The following is a 17,371-nucleotide window of genomic DNA, read 5'->3' as shown; positions in this document are numbered from 1 at the left end:
ATGAATTTAAATTTTAAAAATATTAAAAAAATTTCATTTTAAATAATGTAATTTTCTTGAATATTGAAAGTGTTCCATTCATAGCATACAACGTCGCGGCTCTCCTTTGATTCCTCCGTCGTACTACTTGACAAACCCCCAGCCTACAATTACCCGATCAAGTCCCCAATTTTATTTTAATTTAAATTGGAAAAATAGGACTGATAAATAAATGGGGGGAGAAAAAAAAAGAAGCCATATCAAGGAGCCCTCCCAGGCTCTGTTGCCCTGGCCCAAAACCCTTTCTCTATAAACCAGCCTTCGCTTCTTTCTCCCTTTCAGAGTAGTCTCTCTTTATCTCTCTCTAATGGAAGACGACGACGAATTCGGAGATCTCTACACGGACGTGCTGCGACCCTTATCCTCATCTTTATCTTCTTCTGCTCCGCAGGCCCAACAGCCTTATCCCGCATCTTCATTGATTCACCTTCCGATCGATGTCAATCTTCACAATCACAAAAACGACGTCCACGATGACGATACCTACGGTGCATCCGGCCTCAATCCCCCTGCTCCCTCTTATCAAAACCTACCAAATTCTGTCCAGAATTCATTTCCCGCTGAAAATAATTCAGCTGCTGGACCTAGGATTTTGGGCGCCAAATTACCTAATAATGCTTCAGATATTACTGATTCTACATCCGATAAGCAGGATAAAGACGTTACTTTTGATATCGAGGAGGGCAATACTGGAATTCCTGCAGATTCTGGTCCAATGATCCCGGGACTCGCCGTTGATGTAGAGGATTCCAAGAGGATTGAAGCTGATGTTGGTGGCGGCCGCGAGGGAGATGAAGATTGGGAGGAAGACAGTGATAGTGAAGATGACTTGCAAATAGTGTTGAATGATACTAATCATGGGCCTATGGGGATTGAAAGTGGAATAATGGGTGACGGTGGTGATGACGATGACGACGAGGATGGAGATCCACTCGTAATTGTAGCTGACGGGGACCCAAATCAGCCGATAGAAGAACAAGAGTGGGGCGTGGGAGAGGATGCGGCCGCAACATCAGGGGCAGAAGGGGAAAGGAAAGAGGGCGGTGAGGCAGCTGGGAAAGGGATTGCAGTGGCAGGACCGAAGATTGGGTATAGCAACCATGGGTATCATCACTCGTTTCATTCCCAGTTTAAGGTCAGTGTTGTTGTTGCTATAAGTTAGAGCTTTAAATAAAGAAAGAAAGAAAGTAAAAAAAGAAATATAGTGGTTTCATTCTTTAAGGTGGGGGATTTCATGTTTTTCCCCTCTTCTGATCAGATGTATTGTAATTGTTGTACATATAAGACGGTTCCTATAATGTTTGTTTCTTCATTCTTGTATGTCTACTTGAAAAGTTTGAATGAGAAATGTTGAATCTTTCTTGATGCTCGTCAATTGTTATTCTTTATGTTCCTTTATGTAGCAAGTGCAGATTCTTCCAGCTGGCAAGGAAATGGTTTAAATTCTCTGTATTTTACCAATCATTACGTGTTTAATTATCCCACACCATGAAATTGTTGGTTTAGTTGCAGCGTGATACATTTTCTTTCAAATAGAGTACTTGAGTTTTGGTGTCAGGGCCATGGGAACAAAAAAGTGTTAAAATGTCTGAGAATTTCGTGCATCAATCACTTGAGCTCATTCTCAACTGTAAAATTAATAATGTGAGAAGTTGAAAGGCTGTTCAAATCTCAAGTGCTGGTGCTTCTGTGCTCCTTCCTTGATATTAGTGCTGTGAAGTAGATGCAGATGCAACCACTGATAGCAAAATTCAGTGATTAAATCCTATAAACATTGCTGGGATGTGAACAAAGCTAGGCATAGTTTCCTTGTACTCTTCTTTATCATTGTTGTTATTGAGATGCTATACTGAAGTATTTTTCAGAACTATGCCTGCAATCATCAATTTTGATCTGTGGGTGACAAGAATCATCGATTTAAGCTAGAGAGAGGTGGAAGGACAACAATGACTAGAACATGTCTATACTGTCAACTTACAAAGAATTAGCAGGGAATCAGTGTTGATGCTTTTAATTTATAAATTAAGCAAATAGAATAGTGTGCAATTTTATTACGTCTGGTTTGATTTATTGCTCATGGGTCCATTGCACCAATATGCCATTGGAGATGCAAAGTACAAACTGTAGAGATTGGGAAGTAATTGTTAAAGCTTCTTGTTAATTTTTGTATCTTTTAGTCATGAGCAGGAACACATACATATAATTTTGCAAAACATGGTAATTGGTATGCAGTGTTTCAAATACAGCTTGGTGTCTCAACAGCATTGTGTTCTGTTAAAATCTTTGCAAAAATATTTTTATGCACTCTGAAACTACAAAGGATATGCTTTTGTTTTTCTTGTGCATTTGCTTTTACACATGCACAAGTATGAATCAGCTATACCTATTATGATTTATAAAATACAATTAAAATTTTCCACGTGTCAATTCCACCATATGTATGTTGTTTGATATATTTTGGAATCTGCATCATTTGGGCTACCAGTCAAGTGAATTCTCACTTGATAATTGAACCTTTTGATTGTGAACTTGTAATGCTAATACCCATGATGATTATTTGATATGCAATATCTTGCTATGTGATGAAAACAATTTGTCTATCCATTTTCTTTGTTTACTTCTTTTTTTTTTTTAATAACCAAAAGTGTACTTTGGCCTCATTAATTTCCCTTTCTCTTTTGGCAAATCCTCTTATTTAGAATTAAAGGAAGCATGTTGCACCATCTCCAGGTTGTGTTTTGACTACTAACTCTTTGCCATTGCCTACCTAGCCTTGCACTTTTTTTTTTTTTTTTTAAAATTTTTGTTGTCCCTTGACAAGTAATATATAACCAATTAACGACTTAATTTCATGTTGGCTCTTGATTTTCAATTTTTTTGTTTGGATCTAAAATGTCTTTTGTTTCTTTACATGATGCAAAAGTTGAAGTTAGTTTTGGAATGACGTATGTTTTCAGGAGGATGGTCTTGTTGATATGAGTTGGGTGTCAATAATATGATTGTGTACTGCTAGGTTAACTTCAAAATGAAAAATTCTGCTTTACTTGCAATTATTCTGAGTTAGTGGTTAAGTAGGGTTGCCACTTATTTTCCTGAATTTTATGTTAACTTTATGGGTTATTTTCTGCTGCTGTACAGTATGTGAGACCTGGTGCAGCACCAATGCCTGGAGCTACTACTGTTGTTCCTGGAGGAGCACCAGGTCAAGTTCGTCCTTCTATCAACATGGCTCCTTTAGCTGGTCGTGGTAGGGGTGACTGGCGACCAGCAGGAATTAAAAATGTTCCTCAAATGCAGAAGGGTTACCATCCTGGTTTTGGAATGCCTGTTTGGGGCAACAATGTGGCAGGGCGAGGCTTTGGTGGTGGACTGGAATTCACCCTTCCTTCCCACAAGTAATTTTTTCTTTCTATAAGCTAGGTGCTTTCTCCACTTTTTTTCATAACATCTTTATGTTACAATTACTTTGTGGTTTGATCGGTTGATGTTTTCACCATTTGCATGATACTCCCCTTTTGAATCATCTTCCCTGCACTAATAGGGAAGTTAATCAGGTAGATATGTCTTAAGGCTTTGAATACCTGAAGCTGACCTAATTGGAGACATGATATTGTCCTGCTTAAATGTTTTCCAGCTTGCTCTGATTAAAGAAGTAATGGATTTGAATTTGCTATATGATATTTGAATCTAGCTTTTGATGATTGTTTGTGGCATTGATGCAGTTAGCTGGTTAACAGTTAACACAAAAAAAAAAAAAAAAAAAAAATAGTATGCATACTTTCATGGTAGGCTTAGAATAGAAGAAGAGACTTTTGCTGATTCTAATTCAGGTTCATCATATTTTTGAAACTGAAATTGGTTGTACTTAGTTGTTAGTTCGATAATTGGTAGTTTATCATAACTAGTATGTATTGCTAGTTTATTGGGTCATTGTTTTAGCCTATATTTAATCTGTTTATGCTGGCATGGTTGAAGCTGAAAGAATAGGCTATTTTGTTGTAGGATGTCTCTCATCTTATCCTTGTGTTTGTCTGGCAATGTAGTGAACCTTTTTTTTTTTTTTTTTTGGGTGCTGTTCAGTATGCCACCATGGTGTATTGATTGATTAAAAGTTTCAGAGTTTGTTTTATCTGATGAATGCTTATCGATTTTCTTATATTATTTTCAGGACCATTTTTGATGTTGACATTGATGGTTTTGAAGAAAAGCCGTGGAAATATCCTGCCGTGGATGTATCTGACTTCTTCAACTTCGGTTTGAATGAGGAAAGCTGGAAAGATTATTGCAAACAACTGGTAATAATCTTGACTTTTGATGATATTGTCTACCAAGTAAACCAATATTTAGAAGGATCTGTCAATCTAATTCTCAGGAACAACACCGATTAGAAACTACCATGCAAAGCAAAATTCGTGTCTATGAGAGTGGGCGATCAGAGCAGGTAGTAAGGTTCTTCTGTATTATGCATATGTAAGGCTGTATTGAAATGATATATTTAAATACACATAAAGATGTAGCTTAGCTTTGACATTCCTTTTCTTATTATTTTTTGAATTTTGTAAAGAGGAAAACTTTTTTATTTTCCATTGCCTTCATTTTAGGATTATGATCCAGATTTGCCACCAGAATTGGCAGCAGCAACAGGTATTCATGATATTCGAGTGGACAATTCAAATCTTGGGAAGTCAGATGTTGGACAAAGTGATTTAACAAAAGGAGCTGCTCGCATACGGCCACCATTAGTATGCTTCAGCTTCAACCTTTTTTCTTCTACATGCTTTTCTTTGAAGTTCTGTTATTACTACTACTGCTACTTTATAACAAGGGACAAGATCAAGATTCTTCTTTGTTAATATTTTATTGTAACCTATCAATTAAAGAATCTCTTGATATCAATGCTTGGCTATGATTGTGGATCTCTCTCTCTCTCTCTCTCTCTCATAATTCTCTTTCTTTTTGCCCTACATTATTTTTGTGTGGTCTTGTGAGTCTTTTGATAATGTGGATGCTCTAGATCTGTTAGTTGCCATAGCATTTTGAAGACTAATGTTTAATTTATTCTCTACCAGCCAACTGGACGGGCGATACAAGTTGAAGGAGGTTATGGTGAACGTCTCCCATCTATCGACACTCGACCGCCTCGAATTCGTGATTCTGATGCAATCATTGAGGTGAAGTATCTCTCCTGTCTTTAATTGCTGTTGTCCTACGGATACATTTGATGCAATATAAATTAACTGAAGGTACTTGGGTAAACAGATTGTCTTGCAGGACTCTCTAGATGATGATTCCTCCACAGGAAATGGTGGTCTGGATGGAGCAAACAATGATCCTCCAAGAGATGACGTCAGAGGAAGCCATATACATGAAGAGGACATGGCGCAGATAGAAACTGAATATTCCAATGATTTTCCACAAGGTTATGGTAATCGAAAAGGTGGGAGGAGGGCACCATATATTGATTCTGGTCGCAGTAACCTACCTGAGGGAGATGTGATTTTGCCCTTCCATCCCAAAGCACCATCTGAATATCATACTGGTTCTAGGGGGCAGCCTTTGTTGTCTTGTGGGGATTCTGCCCCCCCTCATGAGGAAAGGTATGGGATAATGTAGGTCAGATAGGTGAAAATTAACCTTGTATGTTATGTAATGGGCTAGGATTTGTTAAATTTAGAATTTTAGGGTTGTAAACTGATGCAAATTGTGTAAATAGTTTAGGGTCTCAATATGGCTGGAGAATGGTCAAGTTTGGTAGCAAAAGTTTAAAGAATAGAAAGAGCTAAGTCTACAAGTATCTGTGTGGGTCACTAAATATTAAGGTTTAGGATTTCATTTTAGTGGTTTTATCAGTAGAGAGAGTTGGAAAAAAAATGTGGGCCTTGGGGTTTTTCTTTGCGTTGGTGTAATGCTAGGATGGAATGGGTAAATAGAAAAAGCAGGAACTTTCAATTCTGTTGCATAGCTACAAATAGTAATCTGAGTTGTGGCAATAGTAGATTAAGAGAATGAGGATGACGATGATGGGGGGAAAATTTAACACTGCCATGCATCTCTTTAGACTGAAACTAAATACTCATCCATTATCAAGTCTTAGAAAATAATTATATAATTTTGGTATTTTCTGTTGTCCTAGAACTATTTATACTCCTGCATGGAAAATTCCCACAAAAAAAAAAAAAAAAGACCTAAAGAAAATAATTCTGAGACACTCAGAAATTCCTTAATGACTTACTCAAATACTTTAATACAATGCATGTCAGTTGGATAAAGTATAATTTTGCCTCTAATTTCCTTTTCTCCGTAGCTGCAATATGTAGCCTGAATTAGGATCCGAGGAAAGGAGCCCTGAATTGAATCTTATATTCATTCTGCAGCTTTTTTTGCATGCAGTGGCTGTTTTCTCATCCTTTCCAGCTTGTGCAACACTCATTCACCTTATGTTGGGATATTATCCAACTAGTGCTCTTTTATTTATTTGTTTGATTTGAGAGGGGATAAGCATCTGACCATGCATGCTAAGAAAAGGTAGCCATGATGAGAAATTTCTGAATGAAGTCTTTAGAGATAGAGACGTCAGGACGGTATAAATGACCGTTTGGGGTGCACATCCTATATGGGGGTTATGATGTGTTTTTTCATGAGTAGTCATGCACATTGAAGCATGACTAAAGGCTTCTAAAGATCATGGCAATGGTAACACTAAAGCAAACCAAGTTCATATTTGTGGAAAAAGGGAAAGTTGTTATAAAAATTTCTATTGCTGTAAAAATTTCTATGTCCATAATTTTAAGTTAGGCAAATGGTAGTAAAAGAACTTTTGAACTGAAAACTCACTTTCTCTGCCTCTGAATTTGGAGTGTTTCAAGACTTGGAGATATTTTTGCTCTTTTTCCATATTCAGTAAAAAATTTTTGATATATTGACCAATTTGACTGCTAGACCTAAAGCTGTAAAGGTCAGGCAGTATTGTGTTTTAATTGATTTTGCATGGATCTAGGATTTCCTTGGCAGTGACTTTAATTCTTAATGATTCCCTATTAGTTTGATGTTGGATTAATTTTAACTTGGTAGGTTTCTAACTGAACCAATCAGCATCTTTGACTCTCTCCTCTTTATCACAGGCGGGGACAGGGAAGAACAAGTGACATATCGCCTCATGTTACTCCTAGTGGTACACAGGATAAAAGATTCCTTGATAATGTTGAGGAAGATTCAGTTGAAACCATGGATGGTAAACATAGCCCGGTGGTGTCATCTCCCACTGCAGTTAGGGATGCAAGGCAGCTGAGTGTTGAGGACAAGGATGTTACTGTGCCTAATGAGCCTGTGCTAGCTGAAGGAAGTTCTGGAATAGAAAAGGATGAGATGACTGAGAATGAAGTAACCACAAATGATAGCATAAAAGATGGGAATGCACACCATTCCACAAAGAAACAAAAATTAAGTTCTTGTGTTGAACAGTCTGCACTGCAAGAACTTGGTGATGAGGACTCCAAGGATGCAAGAAGCAGTGAAAACAGCAAAGCAAGATCAGGTAGCAGCAGAGATTATCAGAAATGGCAGGATAGTGTTGAGGAGGAAGTAGTTCAAGATCGTGGTGCTAGGCTTACGCGGAGCATCAAGAGGCAACTTGACGAAAATGAACATTATTTCCGAAGAAAAGAACGTGATCCTAGACAAGAGATGGAAAGAAATCACATGGGAATAAAAGGTAGGGAGGGTTCTTATCCTTGTAGGGATTTGGACCCTACCTTGGCCCCTCATTTGCATGTAAGAAACGAAGGTTATGGTAGGCGAAAGGAACGAGAAAATCCTGATGGAGCTTGGCAACGGAGGGAGGAAGATCTGCATAGCAGAAAAAGTAGAACTGAAGACACAAGGAAGAGGGAACGGGGAGATGAATTGGGATCCAGGCACAGAAGTAAGATATGGGAAGGTGAGAGAAGCGACAGAGAGGAATATCTTCATTCAAGAAAACAGTTGGACAATGGCAGCTACAGGGTCCATTACGACAAGGATGGTGGCTCAAGGCACAGGGAAAGGGAAGATAATTTGAAGAGTAGGTATGACATAGCGGATGATCACCATAGCAAGAAAGTGAAAGATGATGAATATTTAAGGAGTGACCACACTGATAAGGAGGAGATCTTGCATGGCCACAGAGAAAGCAAAAGTCTTCGAAGGCGAGAAAGGGATGATGTTTTGGATCCTCGAAAGAGAGATGATCAGCAAAGAATTAGAGACAATCTTGATAAGTACCACTCTGTTAGGCACAAAGATGAGGTCTGGCCCCAGAGGGAAAGGGGTGAAAGGCAAAGGGAGAGGGAGGAGCTGTATAGGCTAAAACAATCCCATGTGGAAAATTTATCCAAGCGAGAAAAAGAAGAAGGACGAGGTTCTCTAAGGACTGGGCGTGGTGCAGATGATAAAGCATGGATTGGCCAGTCTAGGGTGAAGGATGAATACAGAGGTTCTGACAAAGAGTACCAACTAAAAGATGCAGTTCGGAACAGTGAACTGCAGAAGAGAAGGGATAGAATGGAGGATGAAAGTTATTTACATCATAGGGGACGTGATGATGTTTATGGACGGGGAAATCAACTTAGTAATGAGGAGAGAAGATCCAGGCAAGAAAGATCAAGCACTCGCATTGATCGTGCTGTTGACACACCTGATAACCAAAGGGTGCATGAGAAAAAGCATAAAGATAACATGAGAAAGCATAAAGAATTTGAGGGGGGTGATCACAACTCTTGGGGCCCTTCTAGAAGAAATCAAGGGGATCAGAGTGGTCACACTGATGAGATGGTATGTTCCATATTCAAAACAATAGCATGAACTCCTAATGGGAAGGATGTCCTCCCTCATAAGTTAGAGTAATTGACAAATGACCTGACACAATAAAAATTGAGTTCTCAAGCTGAAATTGTTACTTTTTTGAACCCCTAATCTTTGGAAATTAATTACTTGAAATCTTGGTCATCGTAAATCTTGATGAAGACCTTTTCTTGATGTATAATTATAATATAGGTTCTAAGTTTTGGAAAGTTGATTTGATTTCATGTATGGATTATAGTGAAATTTGAGCACCTTCTTTTGAGTGTGCAATTTGACTACCTTCTTTTGAGCAGTGTTGTCAAAAGTGTACAAAGCACTTGCCCAGGTGCAAAAGAATAGTGAGATATGGATCCAGTGCTTTAGGACCCTTAGGTGAGGCACCTCTAGTAAGGCACTTTCTTTCCTTGTTTAAGCACACGCCTATTTTGATGTGCTAGGCACAGGAGGCATATACCTAGTTAAAATTAGTTTCTTCCATCTTTGTGAATTAGTTTAAAAGGATTACAATATTCAACATGCGTAAAAATCATTAAAAAACAATATTTTAGGCTGCTGGAGTTTGACTTGTCTTTTCTTTGGGTAAATTGCTAATTTTTAATATAGCAGCACATGAATGGTCACATTTTCTTTGCATTAGTTATTGCACTAGTTTTTAGCACATAAATTTATTAACAATTTTCTGAAATTTGTGCCTTGCTTCAGTAAGGTGGGCGCTTTTCTGGTGCTTTGCACTTTAGGCTGTGAAGCGACCTATCAGCCTAACATGTAGTTTGTGGGCTAGTGACATGAGGCTTTGTCCTTGTCATCGATGTTGTTGAATTCTTCTTGCTGAGGGCCTGAGGCATGTCCATAAACAATAACTAGCAATGATTCTTTTACCCCTCGATGGGAAGCAAAACATCATCTAAACTTGCGTGGCCCATGAAGTTGTTTTTCATGTGTAGTGAATTGCCAGTTTATGTGCCCCTTTAGCACAATGAGGCTATCATTCACAAGAAGATGAGTTCTCCATCCATTAGATCATGTAGGCATGATGCTAGATGAGTGGTGCCATATTTTAAGTGATTATGTTGTTAAATATATTTTTAGATAAAAACCTCTTTTATATTTTAGTAAATTGGCACAATCCCTGAATTACATTATATTTTATAATTTATAATTACTTTCTTTTATTGGATCTGACACATACTTTATTGATTATATGTATTGCTGTTTCAATTTGACTGAAACCTTCTTAAAAAAAGGAAAAGAAGGATAATATTGATTCTTTAGTTTCTGTCCTCTAGTTATAGTTTCCTAATACAGTAACTTAAATAAAATCCTAATATTTTGCCCTAATTTTTTTTTATTTTTTATTTTTTATAAATTTGTGTAAACCCAAATTTTTATCGCTGAAATTTTTGAGTTACAGATTTTATTTGATATAATACTGAACAAACATAAGTCTAATTTGGCATAAGATTTATCAAATAATACAAATCAAAGATATCACTAGGTTTAACAAATATACAATAAGCTTTGAGACTTAAACATGTGAAAACCTGCAACTGAATTAAAAGCAAAGCTGATTGAGCTCCAACTCAATAGATTATCCTATTTCTATCATTTTTTGATGCTTGCACTGAGGATATGAATAAACTTTTTTCCTGTGACATGAATTACTACTAATTTCATTTTATGCTCCCAGACTATGTTCCATAAGAGCCATCCAACAGGGGGGGAAGTGAATTATGTAAGACCTAATGGTTGGAACAGTTGTCCATTGATCAACTTTAACTTTGAAATTTGGATTCTTGCTTTGTTTCTGTCAAAGTTATGCTGCTTTTCTCTAATATGTTTGATATTTGTCATTGCAGTAGTTCCATAAATGGTGATAACTTTATTGCAAGGATGACAAATTCCTTTTAGAGATGTGGCTGTATGGGTTCTTATGGTGCAACATGTTTTTGGTGCATGAAATCATAATATCTCCTTGATGACTGATAGATTGGAGATTTAGGTGCACCAAGGCAAATCTTTAAATTCCACTTAGGCATGCATAGCCATTTTGGTAGTTAAGATGGCTATAAATTGAGTTCACATTGGAGCCTAGAACCAGATTTTGTTTTCTCTTAGGGAAGCTATTTTCATTTAATTTTTGTCCACCATTTCTGTGAGTGATTTTACCATGAGGTCATTAAATTTTAATGTAGATGCATGTACTTGTTTCTTAGTTACTTTCATTGAGGTAGAGAGCACAAGGTGATCTGACCCCTCATTAATGTGGAGAGTTTTCCTGTGTTTAGCTCAGCTCTTTTTGATTGTTTCTGCCTTTGCTTAGGGGTTGAGGGGTGCGGCTGAGCATGGAAACGTGGAGAATGAGATTACAACACAACACAACTCTACAAAAAGACACAAGGAAGATGCATCCTCTGATGATGAACATCATGATTCAAGGAGAGGACGATCAAAGTTGGAGCGTTGGACAAGCCATAAGGAGAGAGATTGTAGCATCGGCATTAAGCCATCAACTTCCTTGACTTTTAAAGAAATAGATAGGAATAACAACATTGGATCTTCAGAAGCAAACAAACCTGCAGATGAAATTCCTAAGAGAACTCAGGCTGTTGAAAAGCATTCCTTGGCTGAAGAGAAAGACGCTGCTGATGTTGAGAATAAGGAAACTGATGCTAGGCCATTGGAGGATCGTCACCTAGACACAGTTGAGAAGTTGAAGAAGCGAAGTGAGCGCTTCAAGCTTCCAATGCCAAGTGAAAAGGATGCCTTGGCAATAAAAAAAATAGAGAGTGAGGCACTAACTTCTGTCAAAACTGACTCTCCTGTCTACTCAGAGATCAAATCAGAAAGACCAGCTCGTAAACGAAGATGGATTAGTGGCTAAAAAGTGAAATCAATGGATACGTTATTAGGTTGATCTAGTCCACGCAGAAATCACTACTTGGCCTGATTCTTTTATGGCATCGCCCTGAAGATCCTGTAATATTTGGATGATATGATATCTTAGGCTTCCAGGGATGGCCATTTACTTCAGCCATAGTCGTCATATAAATCTTGTAACCATGTTGCTGCCATACTTATTTAAACGTTTTGTACATACTAATAGATGTAACATTGAACATGCCACCATATGGTGGCACAGAATTGCATTTTTGTGTCGATTCCAATTATATTACACGGACTGCGATCTGAAGGGACCCAACCAGACCTGGAAATGTTGCTAATGGGTTCTGGGAACGAGGTGTCGAGGCCAGAGTTTTCGAATTCAGATGGTATTGAGGTTGAAAGATATGTTACGAAGGAGAAGTGAAGCAACAAAACCAATTTTCAATATCTATGGAAAACTTGCATCTGGATAAGTAGTGAAATTATACATTGTGTACTATGTTTGTGGATTTATCATTTTTTTTTGGCCTAGTTTTTATTTGGACAAGTAGATGGAAATGCACATATTGAAAGCTTCATCTGTATTTTAGGAATCAGATATGGCAAGTGATTGATGAAAGAGGAATAATTTTAGTGATTGATCTCTTTCATGACAGAATGTTACAGTTTCCATATTTCATGAGAAGCAAGCAAATTTAGGTCCCATTTCTGCTTTACATGAGATGGTTCTTTAAAATGCTAGCCTTATTTTGACCGGAGAAAATCCTTTATTATCATTATTATTAACTTTTTACAGAATAAGATAATTTTTAGCTTTTTATACAAATTAACTTCAATTTTTTTTATTAAAAATTAAAATACTATTTTCTTTAATTTTAAATAATAAAATATTAAATTTTATAATTTTTAAATTCAAATTATTTGCAAATTTAGTTGAAGCACTAATTTAGAAATTTCTGAAATACTCGAGTGCGTTAAAAAATAATAATATACCCCAAACTTAAAATTTAATTTTTTTTAATCGAAATATTGGAGATGTTACATTAATTTCAAAAGGTCTCAAGGCTTAAGGTACCTTTGCAATTCACTATGACATTTTCACAAGCATTTTCAATATCTAACTTCTCCAATGACAAGAAACACATTGTCTTCTCTGCCTTTTCCTAATGTCAAACTCACTCTCCTTAAGTCTTATATGATTGCAGTATCTCAACTCCAATGCACTATCACCAAGATTCCAGTGCCTTTTTTCACATTTTAGTTCTTCATAAATTATCATATCTTCTTCTTTTAATTGAAACATGCTCAACAAAAACACTTTCTTTATTTTCAAGAAGTTTAACAAGTCAAGAAAGATACCTTCCTTGTTAAAGACTTCAACTTCAACAGAGAGATTGATATCCCTGTCACTTTGAATTTCCAATTGAATTATTGGAGTTGGATTGATTGAATGGTCATAGTGAATAGAGACCCATTTCTCAACCAATTTTTGTTTAAGATTGTGCCCACTTCTCTCCTTGAAATTAGCTATATAAACATCTTGAATTGGTAATCTTAATTCATGATCCTCACTCCAAAATACCTAAAAAATGTGGGCTTTCAATTGTGAAGCTCAAAACAACTCCAAAATCTGATCCATTTTCTATGACACTCCATTTTGTTTCGATCCATCTTTTGTACAAGCTCACTTCTTTCCTCCCGATTCCTTATCCTAGATGCATGAAGTTCTTGGCTGGGACCTCCCAATCTTGTTCAAGTAATTGCATGTGATTCTCCAGGCCTTGTGACACCCTAGGGTTTTCCATCGATTGGTTTTCCTTGCCAATTTCAATTTTGCCACAGTTGGGTCCTCTAAATCACTGAGCTCTGATACCAAGTTATTATGGCTATAGCTCATAAGACCTAACACTCTGTCTAGATTGACAGAACAATGTAGAAGAGGAGAAGAAGATTGGAAGAGAGATGGGGAAAAGAAAGGGAAGAGAAGAGAACATAGAAAGAAAGAGCAGAGAAAGGGGGGAAGAACTTGAGAGAGAGAGAGAGAACAAAATAAGAGAGAGAGAGAGAAAACTAGTTGTATTATTTCATTCAATACCTAATAAATACACTTGTACAGTATTTATGCTTCTTCAGCTACAATACAATTACAACTAATCAATAACTGTTTCCTCCAATTTAAACTTAAGATCAACGCAGCTCAATTCCACTCTCAATCCTTACACTTTGCATCAGTAACTCAGCAAGCAAGGAACATCGGTGATGGGTCTCTTCGGTGTCCAATTGCACTTCTGGGCCCAACTACCAAATCGCATCCCACAATTTGTCACACCAGATGACTAGTTCCATGCAAGAAAAGAGAAAACGTAGCCGCACCGATGCAGAGGGCAATGAAGCTCTAGACCTGACAACTGAGCAAATCTACAAAATCTTCCCTTGCATGCTACAGATTTGCAACATCAACAATAAAGAAACAAACCCAAACAAAGCACAAACATGTAATCGAAGAAAAAACACAGGATCACCACACAAAAACACAAGGGCAGCTTAAGAAAACCCTCACCACTCACCGCTTACTGCCCCAATCACCAAAACTATTTACACCCCTCAACGTTGGTAGGGAGGGATACCCAATGAAGGGGGAGGAGGGAGGTGACCTCCCTCTACCTAGAGAGGCAGAAGGATACCGCCATGCGCGACAGAATGCCAAGACCTAGCCTTAAAAGTGAACCCTAACGAGAGAAGAAAAAACGAGATTTTAATGCCACCTTTATTAGGTCTCAACTAAAAATTTCAGACACCCTTTAAAATATGGAGAATGAAAGCAATAGAAAAAGCATATGCTATATGAGCAATAAATAATTTCTCTGCAAATCTAGATTCCATTACACAAATTTCAGAGTTTTCAAAATCAAATAATACAAGCCCTTTTTCTTTTTTTGTAAAATCATACAAACACAGCACAAATGTCAACAATATAATCAAAATTAGCTATTGCCCACGAAAGCCCCTTTCAATGCTTACTCCACACTCAATAGATACCTTTGTGGTAGATCTCTGATCACATCCTCTACTTGCAATGTCACTAAGGTGAGCAAATTTCAATTTAAATTAAAAAATTGGATGGAGTTGAATCAATTTGATTTAATTGGTTTAATTTTAAAATTTAATCGGTTCGATTTGATTTATAAATTTTGATAATTTCGATTAATTAATTTAGTTTAATTATTTTCATAAAAAATAAAAAAAAAATTAAATTGAATCGAAATTATATATATATATATATATATATATATATATATATATATATATATATCAAGGAAACCCTAGATTTTTAAATTTTAATTTTTAAGTTTTTTTTAATGTTTTTATTATTGAGATTTAATATTGAAAATATAAAATTTTATAAAATTCAGTTTAATCAATTTAAAATAGAATCGAACTAATATTTATCAATTTAATTTGATTTATTTTTTTTAATTATTAATTTAATTTAATTTTTAAAAATTTTAATTTTTAATTTTTAATTTTAGTTGGATTTAAAACTGAATCAACCATTTTTATACCTCTAGCCACTAACGACTCCCTTTCTTTTATAGCAATCAATGCCAACATTGGCAACTTTGGGAGGTCATTATTGTCATTACATTCAGTTGAAAATGTGATGTTATCTGTAGGGTATGAGACACTTGTAGATGATGATGTGCCTAGAGAAAATAATATTTTACTGCTAAAAAATAATTTTACTAATACAAGGTTAATTTAAATTTAAATAAAAAGATTTGAAACAATTCGACCAAACATTAAAAATTAACTTATTTTAACTAAAAAATATATATGATATTTGCTCCATAGATATTTGTCTTGTAGGGGAAATTAAAAAAAAAAAAACTTTTGGTTTCGTGCATTTTTCAAGTAGGGTTCTAAAATTAATTTTTTAATAAAAAGGTACATTAAACTTATGCGCCATTAGCAAAAGTGAAAAATTGTTTAAAAGCCATTAGGGTAAAATATAATTTAGTTCCTAAGATTTAGTAAAACTTATATTTTAGTCCTTATATTTTAAAAACTTACCTATTTTATGGTTTACATTTTAATAAACTTACATGTTTGTCCCTGCTTAGATGTATATAGACATAAAAGTGTCCATATTATTTTTTGTAATTATAAAATAATATAGTATAATAATAAAATTTTCAATTAAATTCTTTTAGTTCAAATATATAATATATCTAAAATATTGATAAAATAAAATGATAATATTATAATTGAAATAATAAATATCATAAAATATGGGATTATTTTATAATAAAACTTATATTATAATTATAATATTACTTTGTTATTTTTGGTATAATTAATGCTAAATTAGATGGTGGGACTAATATGTAGATTTAGTTAAATGTCAAGAGCTAAATAGATAGGTTTTAAAAATAGAAGACTAATTTGTAGATTTCACTAAACCTCAAAGACTAAATTGTAATTTACCGATAGCATCTAAGTAATTTTCCTCCTTTGCTAACGAAGCTAAAGCTCATAGTACATTTTTATCACAAACTTAACTTCAGGTCCCTACCTAATAAATGAGCCAAACCACATAGAAGTAAATTATAATTTCCCCTTTCTTCTATCTTTTCTAAAATGAACTACTTAACCTTAAATCTTAATATACCTTAGAAACTCCTCCAGGGCTACAATTGCAAGGGTAAAACACGCTATATAAGGTGCTCGATTATTTGTATCATATAAACAATTACAATTACAATTACAATAATTTACCTTCATTTACAATCAAAGTTTGAAATTTTTTGCAAACTAATGAAAAAAATTGAGTTAAATAAAATCTCTAGAGATTAATTACTCATAGTTAGTGACGAAGTCATAACCATTATATGTTAGATAATTGACCACCTTAAATTTTAAAATGAACATTGATACACTTGTATTATATAGATGTTTTTAAGCCCAATTGTGCAATATTTTAATGGCATTTAGATAGATAATTGCATGCATATTTGATAATTTCATTAGTTTTTGTAAATTTCACAGATTCACACTAAAATCTATATTTTTTTGCATATTTTTAGGTGTTCTAAAGGAAATTCAAGGCATAAGAGCAAATAAGGAAGCTTGGAAGAACTTAAGAAGCAAGGCAAATTGCTGATATACTTTACATGGGTCATGTAAACACAGTCCTAGACCCGTGTAACCTCATGTCTAGTGAGACTTAAAGAAGTTGCAGAAAAGCAACAGTACATGGGCCATGTAACACAGACTATGTAACCTTTAGAGACTCATGTAACCTTCTGTTACCAAGGCTTAAAGAAGTAAATAAAGCATGCACAAGTACACGGGCCATGTAAGTTGACCCGTGTAAGCATCCAGGCCCATGTAACTTACTACCCCCCCCCCCCCCCTCCCCCCTAATCCGAAAAGAGACCATCAGCTCCAGCAACGTACATGCCCCAAGCCGTGTAGTGACACATTGCCCGTGTACTACGTTTCAGCAACTTTATAAATTCGACTCCAACTCCTATTTTGGCATACCAATTAGACTTCTAATGCCCTTGGGACTCTAAAACTTAACCCTAGGACATTTAATATAAATAAAAGG

At 35.6% G+C, this 17,371-nt stretch overlaps 1 protein-coding gene across 2 annotated transcripts; it reads left to right on the top strand.

Moving 5' to 3' along the window:
• The first annotated feature begins 210 nt into the window (after nt 1-210).
• LOC110647386 (FIP1[V]-like protein) lies at nt 211-12,344 on the top strand. Of its 2 annotated transcripts, none has more exons than XM_058132928.1 (9): nt 211-1,174; nt 3,178-3,434; nt 4,208-4,334; nt 4,412-4,480; nt 4,641-4,781; nt 5,109-5,210; nt 5,299-5,636; nt 7,161-8,847; nt 9,580-10,059. In XM_058132928.1, exons 1-9 carry the CDS (start codon nt 347-349, stop codon nt 9,580-9,582), a joined length of 3,552 nt encoding a protein of 1,183 aa, XP_057988911.1. In that variant the 5' UTR covers nt 211-346; the 3' UTR covers nt 9,583-10,059. The 2 variants fall into 2 exon arrangements, with proteins under 2 accessions (XP_057988911.1, XP_057988910.1); XM_058132927.1 differs by lacking the exon at nt 9,580-10,059 and adding an exon at nt 11,198-12,344 and having other exon boundaries at nt 212-1,174.
• Nucleotides 12,345-17,371: the final 5,027 nt, after the last annotated feature.

Source organism: Hevea brasiliensis, chromosome 13 (genome assembly GCF_030052815.1).
Source record: "Hevea brasiliensis isolate MT/VB/25A 57/8 chromosome 13, ASM3005281v1, whole genome shotgun sequence".
In the NCBI taxonomy this organism is placed as follows: Eukaryota; Viridiplantae; Streptophyta; class Magnoliopsida; order Malpighiales; family Euphorbiaceae; genus Hevea; species Hevea brasiliensis.
The sequence above is the reverse complement of the archived record's forward strand: the minus strand, read 5'-3'. Positions and strand labels throughout refer to the sequence as shown.